Here is a 15892-nt window from a genome sequence, read left to right on the forward strand (position 1 = left end):
AGGCAGCGTCTTCACTGATGGGGCTGTGATCCCACCTGAATTATTGTTTGGCCTGGGGCTTCTCAGTGCTGATGGGTGGGGCCAAATTTTTCCCAAAATGGCCACCTCCAGGGAAACACACACTGATGAATATTCCCAAGAGCTTTGCTTCCAATGTCCTTCCCCCACAACAAGCCACAGTCACCCCCTGTTTTCCCAGGCAATCCTCCAAGAGCTGCAGTCATGTCAGTCCCAAATTCCTGTGGAGGCTTTGCTTTGTCCTGGTGCGAGTGCACATGAAAGCCTTGTGTGCCCTTCAAGAATGGGGTCTCCCATTCCCCCAGTCCTGTGGAGCCCTTCACACAACCCTCACTGGCCTTCAATGCCAGATGCTCCGGGGGCTCTTTCTCCCAGTGCCAGGCCCGCAGGCATTGGAATGTGATGGGCTCAGAACCCTAATTCCTCTTGGTGAGTCTCTGTGATACAGTTACTTTCCTGTCTATGGGCCTCCCACTCGGGAGGTATGGAGTTGCTTATGTCACATAATGGCCCCTCCTACCTCTTGATGTGGCCTCCTCTTTGTCTTCTGGAGTAGGATTTCTTTTTTTAAGTTTCCAGTCCATTTGGTTGAAGGGTGCTCAGCATTTGGTTTTAATTTTTTGTTTTTAATGAGAGAAGTTGACCTCCAGTCCTTCTGTTCTGCCATCTTAATCCTGTCTGCCAAAGTTCTGCACTCTTTATATATTATCTTTCATGCAACTGACATTTTAAATTTAATAAAATCTATGTCATCAAATTTTTTCCTTCATGGATTGTTCTTTGGTATTGTGTATGAAAAGTAATTACCAAATTATAACTCCCTAAGTTTTCCACTATGATTTTTGTAGTTTTATATTATATTAAGGCAGTGAATGATTTTGAATGAATTTATGTCTAAGGTGCAAAGTTGGTGTCTTTATTTTCTTATGGTTGTCCATTTGTACCCTCATCATTTGTTGATGATGACTAAAGACTAAATGTCTATTTTTTCTGTATTGATGTGCCCTTATTCCTTTGACCAAGGTCAAGTAGCCTGTATCTGCATATGTCTACTAGTGGACCCTCTATTCCATTCCATTTATCTGTGTGTCAGTCTGTTTAAAATACCATTTTCTCTTGATTATTTTAGCTTTCTAGTAAACCCTGAAATTGGGAAGTGTGAGTTCATCAACTTCTTCATCAGCACAGTATTTAAAACAAGTTTGTCCATATCTACAAAATGCTTACTGAGATTTTTATTGGAATTATACTGGATCTTTAAATAAGTTTAAGTAGAATTGTTATCTTAATATTGTGCCTTTTAATTTTAAACAAGGAATATAGAAAAATTGCTTACTTTTTCATTGCTTTTGAGAATGTTTTGTGTCTTTTCTCTTTTTAAAAAATTTATTCAATTTATTTTAAAAAAAGGTCATCCATATCTCCCTGCCATTCTTTCTTTCTTTTTTAAATTTTATGGCATTTTTTATTACTCAGTTACATTTATAGCTGTACAACAATCATCACAACCCAATTTTATAGCATTTCAAACCCAAACCCCCAGTGCATCCCCCACTCCCCCCACCTGTCTCATTTGGAAACCATAAGTTTTTCAAAGTCTGTGAGACAGTATCTGTTCTGCAAAGAAGTTCATTGTGTCTTTTTTTTAGATTCCCCATGTAAGTGATAGCTTTTGATGTTGGTATCTCACTGTCTGACTGACTTCACTTAGCTTGGTAATTCCTAGGTCCATCCATGTTATCTCCATTGTTTCTTGCAATCACCAGTTCCTTATATATGACCTTGATTTCTTTCTTTTCATATGCTATTTGTCTTTTTCTATTACTTCACTTAGCATAACACCCTCAAGATCCATCAGTATTGTCACAAATGGCAAGATTTCATTCTTTTTTATGAAAAAAAAATTCCGTTATATATCTACCACAGTATTCCATTATGTATCTACCACAATTTCTTTATTCATTCACTCAGCAATGGACACTTAGGATGTTTCCGTATCTTGGTTTTTGTAAATAATGCCTCAGTGAACATGGGCGTGGGGATACATATTGTCTTTTCAAATTAGTGTTTTCATTTTCTTTGGATAAATACCCAGAAATGGAATTGCTAGATCATGTGGTCGCTCTACTTTTAATTTTTTGAGGAACCAAAACCTATGTGCTGTTTTTTTCATGAAAGTGTAAATTGCACCAATTTACACTTCTTGCGTATAGTACACATCTCCACATCCTTGCCAAAAATTTTTTTTCTTGTCTTTTGGCTAATAGCCATTCTAATGGGAATGAGGTGATATCTTACTGTGGTTTTGATTTGCATTGTCATGATTAATGATGTTGATTATCTTTTCATGTATCTACTGGCCATCTATATGTCTTCTTTGGAAAAATGTCTATTCAGGTTTTCTGCACATTTTTAATCAAATTGTTTAGTTTTTTTGGGTACAGAGTTGTGTGAATTCTTTTATATTTTGGATATTATACCCTTATCAGAATATAATTTACAGTTTTCTCCCAATCAGTAGGTTGACATTTGATTTTATTGATGGTTTTTTTTTTTTGCTGTGCAGAAGCTTTTGCCTTTTTAAGCAATAGGTTACTGAAAAGTAATTTCTTCTCCCTTTTTTTTTTTTTTGTCTTTTTAGGGCCACACCTGTGGCATATGGAGGTTCCCAGGCTAGGGGTCAAATTGGAACTGCAGATGCTAGCCATAGCCATGCCAAATCTAAGCTGCATCTGCAACCTACACCACAGCTCACAGCAACACTGGATCCTTAACCCACTGAACAAGGCTGGGATTGAACTTGTGTCCTCATGGATGCTAGTCAGATTTGTTTCTGCTGAGCTACAATTGGAACTCTGAAAAGTAATTTCTTAACTTCAAAGTGTATATAGATATTTTCTTTTCTTCTTCTTTTTTTTTGGTTCTTGATTCTAGCCTAATTGTGCTATTATCAGGTAAGATGTTTTCTTTGGCTTTGCAGGGAGGGAAAACAATTTTCCTGTATCTTCCTAGGTTGTTACCTAAGACCCTATATAAAAAAATGCAGACTCACAGGAGAAAAACAAACAAGTTTAATATCATGCATACTTTCTGTGTTTGTTAGAGACACCCAGGAAAACTGAATAAAACTCCCCCAAATAGCCCAAGTTGCAATCTTAAATAACATCTTCAGCGAAAGAAAAAAGATGTTGTAGGAGAGAGGGTGAGCAGTTATGAGAAGTTACCAGGAAAAGCATAGTAAGTAAGAGTGAACTTATATAAGTTACAGGTGTATAGTATAATGATTCACAACACTAAAGGTTATATTCCATTTATAGTTATTATACAATATTGATTATGTTCCCTGTGTTGTACAGTATATCCCTGTAGCTTATTTTACACTTAATACTTTGTACCTCTTATTCCCCTACTCCTATATTGCCCCTTCCCCCTTCTCACTGGTAACCACTAATGTGTTCTCTGAATCTGTGATTCTGCTTCTTTTTTGTTGTATTCACTAGTTTGTTGTATTTTTCAGATTCCACATATAAGTGATAGCTGAAAAATACTTGTATAGTGTTTGACAGTATTTGTCTTTCTCTGCCTGACATATTTCACTTAGCATAATGCCTTCCAAGTCCATCCATGTTGCTAAAAATGGCAAAATCTTTTTTATGACTGAGTAGTGTTTCATTTGTATGCATGTGTGTATATGTACTTTACACAGTGGATGTTTGTCACTGTACACAACCATGTGTGTATATCTATATATGTGTGTATATATATGTATATATATATGTATGCATATATACCTACACACATATACACACATAGATGTGCACACACACACGACTAAAGAATATATATGTGTGTGTGTATAAATATGTATATATGGTGTGTACATATACACACCACATCTTTTTTAGCCATTCATCTGTTTATAGACACTTAGGTTGTTTCTTTATCTTGGCAAGTGTAAATTACTCTGCTGTGTACATTGGAGTACATGTATCTTTTTGAGTTAATGTTTCATTTTGTTTTCAGATATATACTCAGAAGTGGAATTGCTGGGTAATAGGGTAGTTCTGTTTTAAGTTTTTTGATAAAGCTTCATATTGTTCCGCAATGGCTGTGCCAGTTTACATTTCCACTAACGGTATACAAGAGTTTCCTTTTCTTCACATTCTTGCCAACATTTGTTATTGGTGTTCTTTTTGATGGTAGCCATTCTGATAGTTATAAAGCGATATCTCAGGGTGGTTTAGATTTGCATTTCCCTGATGATCAGTGATGTTGCACATCTTTTCATGTGTCTGTTGACCATCTGCATTTCCTCTTTGGAAAAATGTCTATTCAGTACTTCTGTCCACTTTTTAATCAAGTTTTTGGGTTTCTGGTTTTTGGTTTTGGTATTGAGCTGTTTATATATGTTGGATATTAACCCCTTATCAGTCATATCATTTGCAAATGTTTTTTCCCATTCAGTAGGGTTTTTTCAGTCAATGGTTTCTTTTGCTATGCAAAACCTTTTAAGTTTAATTAGGTCCCATTTGTTTATTTTTAGTTTTATTTCTTTTGCCTTGGGAGATGGATCCAAAAAAATATTGCCACTGTTTATATCAAAGAGTTTTCTGCCTTTGTCTTCTTTTAGGAGTTTCATAGTATCCAGTTTTACATTTAGGTCTTAAATCCCTTTTTAGTTTATTTTTGTATATGGTGTTAGAGATGTTCTAATTTCATTCTTTTACATGTACCTGTCCAGTTTTCCCAAGACCACTTATTGAAGGTTCTATTTCTCCATTGTATTCTTGCCTCCTTCATCACTGATTCATTGATTCTTATTGTGTGGGTTTATTTCTGGGCTCTCTATCCTGTACCATTGATCAGTGTGTATGTTTTTATGCCAGTCCTGTACTATTTTGATTTATGTAGCTTTGTAACCTGAATTTGGGGAGCATGAGTCCACCACTTCCGTTCTTTTTTCTCAAGATTGTTTTGGCTATTTGGGTTCTTTTATGTTTCTGTACAAATTTTAAATTTATTTGTTCTAGTTCTGCGGAAAATGCCATTGGTATTGTGATAGAGATTGCCTTGAATAGTATGGTCATTTGAACAATATTGATTCTTCCAATGCAAGAACATAGTATACTTTTCCATCTCTCTGTACATCTTTACCTTTTTTCATCAGTGTCTCAATAATAGTTTTTAGAGTACAGGTCTTTTGCCTCCTTAGTAGCTTTATTCCTGTGTATTTTATTCTTTTTAATGCTGACAATTTGGATTGTTTCCTTAATTTATTTTTCTTTTGGTTTGTTGTTAGTGTATAGAAATGCAATAGTATTAATGTATATTAATTTTTATCCTGCAACTTTACCAAATTCATTGATGAGCTCTAGTAGTTTTCTGGTGGTTTCTTTAGGATTTTCTGTATGTACTATATTTAGTTTCATGTCATGGGCAAATGACGATGGTTTTACTTCTTCCTTTGCAATTTGAATACCTTTTATTTCTTTTTCTTATCTGATTGCTGTGCCAGGACTTCCAAAACTATGTTGAATGAAAGTGCCAAGAGTGGGCCATCTTTGTCTTGTTTCTGATCTTAGAGGAAATGCTTTCAACTTTTCACTGTTGAGTATGATGTTAGCTGTGGGTTTCTCACATACGATCTACATTATATTGAGGTATGGCCCCTTTGTGCCCACTTTCTGGAAGGTCTTTATCATAAAATAGATGTGAAATTTCATTAAAAGCTTTTTCTACATTTGTTGAGGTGACTGTATATTTTTCAATCCTTCAATTTGCTAATATAGTGTATCACATTGATTGGTTTGTGGATATTGAAAAATCCTTGCATCCCTCGGAATCCCACTTGAATATTCAGAAACGCAAAAGAGACTTAATTCTTTTAACAGCAAACCACTAGTTTTAAATGTTCCATGTGACTTGAAAGAATGAGTTTTGTGTATTTGCTGAGTGCTATGTTCTTTTATATGCTTCTTGATTCAAATAAAAATATCCTCTTGTACTTAGGGCTATTTTTTTTGGACCTTCTTGTTCATTTTCTCTTGTCCTTTCCTGCTTAATTTGAGTGTTTTGTCCTACAGTTTCTCCTCGGCTTGAAGGTTTGTCCTGAAAGGGAATTTCAGCATATCTTAACTTCCAAAAAATTATGATTACAGCCTTATCTTTCCAACTCTTTTCACTTCTAGTTGCAGAAATAAAAAATGTATGTAGAGAATATTTTTTTGACTTCTAGTAACTGAAGAGCAAGTCAGGAGAGACTGAGAATTAAAGTTTATAGGGTCAGAAAAATTAGTTCTTTGTAGTTGTTCTTTTGCCCATTGGTAGTGGCTCTCTGGCTTAACTGTATAGAGTAGCCTAGTCTTAAATTCTAAAATGATATGTTGAATTTGATGATTCATTTTATTTTGAACAGCAACAGAGACTAGTAGTTTTGCATTAGATATATCAAATAATACCTGTTTTATTTCTACTTTTCAAAAAATTGAATGTTACCTAATGAACTACAAATTGATTTTTCTGTTTCAGATCATGAAGTTCTTGGGCAAAATCAAATGGAAAATGATTCCAAATGTTCATCTATACAGGTATGTAAATTAAATTGAGGTCTAACAAACTAAATTCAAATGGTTATAAGTTTATCTACATGAATATGAATGCAAAATAAATTCTGTTTAAGATTATTCCATGTGAAGTTGCCTAGAGTACTTTGAAATTTTGCTTACGACTTTGTTTCTTGAAAAGAAGGGACTTGTTCTTGTTTAGTGACTATAAATTCTTTGACCATAGGAATTGCTTTTTTCCCCCCAAAGTTGGACTTATATGTTATGTATGGTGTTAAAATGAAAGTTGGACTTTTCCAACATCCTAAAATTTTTTTCCAAGAACATCTACTTGTAAACTTTAACTTTTTGAATTCTCATTAATTATAGCAGAAGCATAAACTAACTCAAAACAGTAAATAATACATGACATTGTTTTAATATTGAGGAGGTGTAGTTTTAATTTAAATACTGTGTTTAAAATTTTTTTGTGACCAATAGGGTATACTTACTGGTGGACTCTTGAGTTACAGGATATTAAAAGAAAAAAATAGGTCCTAAATTAGTGGTAGCTCACTACTGAATCTATAAAGAAGTGTTTTGCTTTTTACATAAATGAATCTTGTAATTAATATTGAAGTTGCTTTTAAGGTAGTAATAGGAAGTTGTTTTTAAGATACTAGGTGATATAGACTCTCACAATCCAACAGGCTTTAAATTTTGCTTAGATTCTTAGATTCTTTTGTTTTTGCTTGATATCATATATAATATACCTGAAGGGAGGATTCAAACAAAAGATTGCTTTTAAAGCCTGAGAAGACCTCAGGTTATGGTATTGCATTGTATCTACTAGAATCTGTGACTTAATTATAAAAGAATGTTATTAACAGATAAGATAATGATTCTAGACTGCCTTTAGATGCACCTGCATTATGTATTGTGGTTATAATTAATTAAAGCATGATGGTAACATCCCAAGTAGGGACAAGTTTTCTCTTGCTTAATAGTGTAATTATAGTTCCTTTAATTCTTTGACGTGTACATTTTTCTCTTACTTGTACTTTTCTGTAATCATGCAATCAAATCTTGTTAGTATATTGTTACTACCTAAGATTCCTCTGCAGTTTACCATCTCCTTAGAACATCTTGCTGTCTCAGGACGTCAATCCCCATGGGTCTTACCTTTTACTGCATAGTTTGAGCTAGTGAAAGGGGAGGTGATTACAAGAGCCTAAAAGGAAGTTTAATCTGCTTTCTGGTGGAAAGGTTCATATACCTGGCCATATTTAGTCCATCATTGGGGTTTTTCACCTTGCAAACATTTTTATTTCTGATGAAAATGCTCAGGAGGAAATTCTTTTTTGTGTTTTTGTTTTCTGTTTGTTTTGTAGTAAAAGAAGACATAAGAGTAGGAGTTAAACCATTTGTAATCAGAGAGTAAATGGCACCCAGGAGCACTGGTGGAGATCTCTTGTAACTTTAGTTGTTGCTGCTAGCAACAGAAATTCTTTGTGAATTTGTTTTCCCTTTTTGTTCAGCTGTGTTTCCCAAGTTCCTAGAGCAATTCTAGTTAGATACTCAATGAATATTTGTCGAATCGATGAAACACCTCTATCATTCCTCTTCTTCATCCTACCTGCTTATCTTCCGAATCATTTGAGTCTCTGTGACAAATCGAGTGGAAGTAGAGATGTAAAAAGTCATGATGAGCTTGGAAAATACAAATAGTTAATGCTTTTTAGTTCTATTTTTTCAAGATAAAATCTCAATGAACTATTCCTTCTTTCTCACACTAGGTACCACGAAATTCCCAGGACTTGTGTTAAATGGGCATATTTTATGAAACCCTTTTCTAATTTTGAAAAAAAAGAAAAGCTGCAAGAGTTTAGTATTTATGTCTTATATTATGTCAGACCTTCAGTTTTCTACAGAAACTGTATTATAAGTGATAGCTAAATATTACCTCTCTTAAGACCATAAACCCTACTTTCCAGATATCAGAGTTCATATTTACTTATTTTGTGGCTCATTTCAAATAAAAACATTTCTGACAAAAAAGAATTAAGTGGTAGTTAAAATTTTTTAGTGCTGTTAATCCATAATAATCATTTAGGCTTCTTTTGTATCAAAGGAAGTTTCATGAATTGCCTTAAATTTTTTTGTTTAGTATTATTATTTTTGGGGGAAATACATGATACCCTTATAATAGCTAATGGTACATAAATTCCGTGGATTTAAACTGAAAGCTTGGAGTCTTCCAGTGTGTTGAATAGCTTGTGTATTTAATATATTTTTTTCATAGTATTTCTGTAATTTATTCATCTTTTAAAAAATCATTTACATTCTTATAATTGTGTGTAATGTAAAGATATTTTAAATAACAACTAGTTTCTTGAATGGTCCCTTCAAGTTGTTACAAAATTTAATTGTCTTTGTTTGATTACTTTGTGTTTTCTACATAAATAAAAAGTATTTCAAGTCATATTGCTCTCTGAAAATGTAGTAGTGGGTACTAGATGACAGATACTCTCAGTAAAAATATCTCATTCAAGAAGGTGAGTGGGAAATATCTTTTCCCATTTCTTTCCTTCCTTTTTTCACCCTTTAAATCCTTGCCTTTTCTCACATGCAAGCTAATCGAATCCTCTGTAATCTATGCCACTCTAGTATATATGTGTACTGAGTGGTAAGATTAGTGCTTTTGTACTCTTCATTCTTGCTGGAGAAACAGGGTGGGATATTAAAAATAAGCTAATTTTTTTCTGAGGGCCCTTTAAAAAGTATCTTCCTCTTCTATCTTGGGACCTCTCTTTCTACTTGTTACCCCTTCAAGTCAAAATTAAAGTTAAAAAATATTGAGAGAGAGTCTGCCAGGAAAGAAAACATAAATTGGAAAGAAGAAGAAGGAAGAAGTAAATATAAAAGCATAGCACCAGGAGGTATGAGTTGGTTGTGGAGCGGAAGGACAGTCATAGTGCCAGTTTATTCACTGATTTCGCAGGCATGTGTATTAATTCAACAAATTTTGATTGCCCAGCCTGTTCTAGGTAAGCTCTGGGGACAGAACTATGAATAAAATAGATAAAGGATCATCCATCAGTGGAAGATATGTGAATGAATGAATGAATGAATGAAAACTGATATTTTATTAACAAAATAAAGAGGGTGCTGAGAAAGAGATTGAGATTCATGTTTATGTAAAGTGATGGTGGCTGAGCCCTGTTTTTAGAAGAAAGGTTGAGAAGACATCTGTAAGGCAGTAATATTCAAGTTGGCACTGAAAGTGAAGAACAAACCAAAGAATGGACAAAAATGAGGCAGGAAAAAATTTGGCAGGTCTTGTATAATGTGTAAGAGTTGGTCGCAACTGACACCAAATAATAATTATTTGAAATTTACATTGAAGGAATGGTAGGGCTACTCCTGTAGATCATGAGTTTAAAAATATAACAAACTACTTTTCCTATTTAAGTCAAATTATTAGTTTTTTTCCAGACCAGTACTATCAATAGAACTTGTTGTGATCATGGAAATGTTGAATAATTGTGTACGGTTCAATACACTTGAAGTTAGGCTAGCACAACTGACAGGTTCTTTAATTTTCACTTAAAAAAAAAGAGAAATTTAGATTTGAATAGACTAATGCGGTTTATGGCTATTGTGTTGGACAGTGCAATTCAAAGCTCTCCATGTGATGAATAACTCAAGTAAAACCTTGAAGAGTTGATTTTGCATTATCCCAAGATGAAGATAGAAAATCAATAATTTTGTGCTTTAAAGAGTCTGAGTGTAAGAGTTTATCAGTTTCTTAGGTTTTGCATTCATCTTTATTGATAAATGATGAAAATGAGTCTCCTCAAGATAGGAATGAAAGGCATAAGGGTTTGCTGCCACCCTCTGTACAAGAACACCTTCACAAAAATGCTAGTCAACTTATACTTTATTTTCTTCCAAGGAATAGAGGAAAGGATGCCACTTACTTATTTGATAGCCAGTGATACTAATTAAAGTCGGGGAAAAAAATTACACATTCAGAATTATAATTATAATACTTAAGAGCAGTTTCTTAATGAGAGGAATAAATGTGTCCAGCAAATATGTTTATCTGACTCCTATATTGTTGACATTCTGTACCATCACTGTCATTTCAGGAAGTCATCTTGGTATCACAATAGATAGAAATTAATTATACAGTATCCATTATTCTACATTTGTAAAATTCTATATAAATGTTTCTTTAGTTTGTTTAAATTTTTCTCTTAGAGAAGTAAAAAGGCTCATAAATGCATGTGTAGTCAGTTTCAATCTTATTCTCCCAAGCTGGCTTTTTTCTACTAGTTCACCAGTAACTAAGTAATGCAGTATCTTATTCCAAAATTCTTGCTAGCAAGTGGGAAAGGATTGCTGAATCTGTATTTTTATTTTCAAATATTTTCTTAGGTTTTGATTTATTGTATTTTTGGAATCCTAAAACTTTTATAATTATTTAGATTATTGGGTCAATTGTTCTTACATTCGTATTTTCTTGGCAACTATTAGAAAATAGTTTTGGAGTAGTGTCTTCACAGAATTCAGTTTAGCCAGTATATATTGAGCACATCTTTATGTAAGGCACTATGCCATGGGCTTTAGTGATACAAAGGTATGCAAAATAAAGTTAAGATTTAATAGGAACCTAGAAAATAGGAGATGAGAACTATTAAGCAACAATTAGGTAAAGGGCATATTACTTGAATCTCAAGAACTTTAAAAACATTTGTGGATATTAAGGGACAGAAGGACATCATACATAGTTGAAAAGTTGGAAGGACATCATATGTAGTTGGACATCTGGGAAAGTTTCCTGAAGGATGTAGCATATGTTATGAGCACAGAAATATAGGAAGGATTTCAAAAGAACTTCATTGGGAGCCAAAAGAGGGGGTGGTGGAGAGCATTGTAGATGGCATGATGAGAAACCCAAAGTGGTGGGAAAATGAGATTTGTGTTTAGGGACTAAAACTTACTTAAGTTTCTGTAAGTGTTTGGCATATGTGAGAGAAGTAATTGAAAATAAGGCTAGGAAGTATAGGTTATTTCCACATTGTAGAGGACTTTGAATGGTTAAGTTGAATAGTTTGAATTTAATAAGCACTATAAAATTACTAAATATTATAAGAATAATTTTCTAAATAACCTGAAATCATTTATTTATCTATCACTAATCTATTATTGTCCATCTATTGTAAGGCATTGTGTTACACTCTGATAGCACCATGCCTATAGTATTATGTTATCTATAAGATAAAGTGGAGAGAAACGTGTAATAAGAGTAACAATTAGGAAACTTGTAACCATTGGGTGAGGGGATAATGAGGGCTTGAATTATTATTATTATTATTTTTTTTTTGCAAAATGTCACTCATTTCCAGTATCAGTCATAGTATTGGTAGTTAATTTTGATTTTATAACATTTTGTAAGTAATTTAAGAAATACTATTTTTAAAGTTTAAACTAAGTTGACCTTTGAACTGTGAGGGTCCTCTTAGATGCACACTTTTTTTTAGTAAATATAGTGCCTATATTTTCATTTTATAAGTATTTAAATTATCTAAATGTGGGAAAAGGTTTGTATTAGGTTAGACACCACAGTATTTGGAATCAAAAGATCTAAGGTTTGAATCCTGATTCTATCCTGATTGTTTCAGCTTCCTAACCTTGGGCGAGTCATTTATCAATTCCATTGTTTTTGAAGCAGAAATAGCAGTATGTGGATTTTTCACTGTTGGTTAGTTCCTCTAACCTCCTAGTTGTACAAGGATCAGCTGTTTTTAGTTATTCCAAGAAGCTTTTTAACTAATTTTCAAACAATCTTAAGTTAAAATTTCACTTATCTCTTAATTATTTAAAAAAATAAAATACACTTTTCAGTGGTCTTGGATTGAATAAATCACTCCCTGAAATTATACAGACTTCTGGGTACATTTATACTTTAACTCAAAAGTTCTCTCTGAAAGGTTACCTTGCTTTTAGTCTAATTCATTTGTAGTTCTTCTGGATCCATGTGTGCATGTCTGTTGAGGTTTTACATTTAGAGAGCTAATCCTTCCCATGTTGGTTGAATTCTTATATACCTTTGTTAGCCAATAGATTCTGCCCCATATTCAGAAAAAAAAATTTTAAATAATGAGCTATGATTTATTAAGAGCTGTGTGTCAGGAATGCTTTGTATATATAAATGCTTTATATATGTATATATCATTATTCCTTAAATTTAAAAATTTATGTATTTCAAACATACTTCAAAATATAGAAGGTCATAAAAACTAATATCTGTACAGCTACCACTCAGCTGTATCGTAACTTTTCTTAAAGGTTTTTGTTATTTAGAAAGTGAAGTGTTGCATAATCTCTATTGAATCTCTGTACCTCTGTTTCATCGCCCATTTCCTACTTTCTCTTCCCACTGATAATCAGTGCCCTGAATTTCGTGTTTTTCAATATTATGCATGCACTAATTCTTTTACTATATATGCTCATATCTCAAATCATTTTATTGTATCATTTGAAGGTTTTTAAAATAAATACAGGTGATGTATGTATCTGTTGGCAAAATTTGCTTTTTTGCTCAACATTATTTTAAAATATTTGATGCATATATCACCATTCCATGCATTGTAAGTGCTCTCTACTGCATTCCATCATATAACTGTGTCACAGTTTATTTATCCATTCTTCTTCTGGAGAGCATTTAGGTTTTATACATTTTTTTTTCATTTTTCTAAAAATGCTTAAACACATTTTTGAAAATGCCTTTGTGCCTCTCACTCTCCATATGAGAGGTGGGTTTTTTTTTTTTTTTTTTTTTTTTTTTAAGAATGTATACCTAAAACTGGAGTTTTATCATCTTCAGGTTTCCTAGAAACCAGAAGGGCTCTCCAGTGTGGTTGTACTAGTTTTCATACTGATTCCTGGTGTTTCAGAGTGCTAATTGTGAATCATCCAATGGGTGACATTGTCATACATGTTATTTTTGTCAGTGTAATTAGTGTGTAATAGTAGTTGAATCAGTATAACTGGAAATGTAGTCAAGTTGACCATTAGGATTTAATTTAATAAGTGCTAGAAGATTACAAAATGGCACTCTAATCACTACAACTGGAAAACAAATTGTCATAAAATTGTTGGTTTTAAGGTTAGAATTCACACTTAAACTTTGTTTTCCTGTGAATCAAAACTCCATATCCTCTGCAAGGTATTGATGCTTTGAGCCTTTTTTTCCCTCCTAAGGGACCTTCTCAAACCACCTTCTAATTCAGGGGTTTAGCAAACTGTATCCCATTGACCAAATCTAACCTGACATCTGTTTTAGTGTATAGAAATTTATTGGAACACAGCTGTGCTCTTATTTTTTTTACATATTATCTATGGCTGTTTTTGGGCTGCAAGGTCAGTTGAGTTGAATAGCTGTGGAAAAAACCATGTTATTCACAAAGTGTAAAATGTTTACTGTCTGGCCCTTTAAAGAAGAACTTCCTAACTCTTGTTCTAATTCAAATATATTATGAACAGAAATTATATTAATGTGAATGAATTAAATACTCTAAGTATTTAAAATACACACCCACACACACCCACACACACACACACACACACACACACAAATCCAGCTATGTCGGCAACAGACTTAAGTGAAAAGGGTAGGAAAAGTTATACCTTGAAAATACCTAACTAGTAGAAAGCAGACATAGCCCTAGTAACAGAGGAAGTAGATATTAAGTAAGAAATATTACCTGAATGTAATGTCCAGTTTTGATTTGTGGTTGCCCTGTTTTTTAAGTATGTTAACCCCTTCCTATATATACTTGCTTTAGCCTGATAATCATATAGAAAGTCATGGACTTAGAGAATAGACTTGTGGTTGCCAAGGGGGAAGGGGAGGGACTGGGAGGCACTGGAAGCTTGGGGTAAATAGATGCAGAATGTTGCCTTTGGGATGGATTAACAATGGGATCCTGCTGTATAGCACTGGGAAGTCTGTCTAGGCACTTATGATGTAGTGTGACATAGTGTGAGAAAACAGAATGTATACATTTATGTGTAACTGGGTCACCATGCTGTGCAGTAGAAAAAATACATATATAAAGAAGTAAAAAAACAAAACAAATATTACCTGAGATAAAAAGGGGTATCTTAAAATGGTGAGGGTGTTAAATCACCAATAAATTACAACAATTCTAAATCCATATATAACCAATTTCATAGCTTCAAAATACATAAAAGTAAATTTTTTTAATTAAAAGAAGCAAATATAGGTGTTCCTGCAGTGGTACAGCAGGTTAAGGATCCAGAATTGTCTCTGGTGGTGTGGGTTCTATCCTTGGCTTGGCACAGTGGGTTACAAATCCATTGTTGCCATAGCTGTGGCACATGTCACAGCTGTGGCTTGGATTTGATCCACATCGTGCGGGTGTAGCTGAAAAAGAAAAAAAAATCCCAGCAAGTATAGAATTTCAGGGGAGAATTTAACACACCTCTCTTCAATGGAATAAGCAAACAAAAAATTAATAACAATATAAAAGATATAAATAACATACTTGGCAAAGTGAATCCAAATGACATATAAAGAACACTAGACTCAACAAAAATAGAATACATAATCTTTTCCATTGCACCTGGAACAATTACCAAAATTGATCATAAGCTGGTCATAAATTCCTCAACAAATTTGAGGATTCATATCATTTATATTTTGTTTTCTGATGACGGAATTAAGGTGTGAAGCAACAACAACAAAAATAAACTGGAAAATTCCCTATTGCTTTGAAATTAAGCAATATACTTCTAATTCCTTCTTGGTCAAAGGAAGATTTATAAATGCAACTTGAAAATACTTGAACTTAATCAAATATGACATATCAAAATTTGTAGGATATACTTTGATTTTCAGGAAGATGAAATAGATCTATTTATTCCTGTATCTCTTACTAAGTACAGTTTTTAAAAGCTCTGGGCATACCATATAAAGCAAATATAAGACAGATTCTATGTCCATGGGTCTGTTTCTGTTTTATAGATAGGTTCAGTTGTGCCATATTTTAGATTCAACATAGACATGACATCATACAGTATTTATCTTTTTCTGACTTAACTTCCTTCAGTATAATGCCTCTAAGTCCATTCATGTTGGCTGCAAATGGCAAAATATACTTCTATTTTATGGATAAGTAGCATTCCATTGTGTGTATGTGTACGTCACATCTTTAGCCATTCATCTATTGATGGAATCTTAGGTTGTTTCCATGTCTTGGCAATTGTAAATAATGCTGCTGTGAATGTTGAGGTGCATGTAT

At 33.3% G+C, this 15892-nt stretch overlaps 1 protein-coding gene across 13 annotated transcripts in view; it reads left to right on the top strand.

Moving 5' to 3' along the window:
• The window catches only part of SCLT1 (sodium channel and clathrin linker 1), a 265145-nt gene that overhangs the window by 21504 nt on the left and 227749 nt on the right, over positions 1-15892 (top strand). For all 13 annotated transcript variants that reach the window (XR_014813019.1, XR_014813018.1, XR_014813020.1 and 10 more), the window contains exon 2: positions 6547-6605. Coding sequence is in view for 5 of the 13 variants with exons in the window: in XM_084972937.1 (XP_084829063.1) it covers positions 6547-6605 (59 nt within the window). In the remaining 8 variants the exon portion in view is untranslated. The remainder of the gene's footprint in view (positions 1-6546; positions 6606-15892) is intronic.

This window comes from Sus scrofa, chromosome 8, assembly GCF_054392235.1.
Source record: "Sus scrofa isolate SSC_HxYL_T2T_F1_AM1 chromosome 8, Sscrofa_HxYL_maternal_Yorkshire_Landrace_v2.0, whole genome shotgun sequence".
In the NCBI taxonomy this organism is placed as follows: domain Eukaryota; kingdom Metazoa; phylum Chordata; class Mammalia; order Artiodactyla; family Suidae; genus Sus; species Sus scrofa.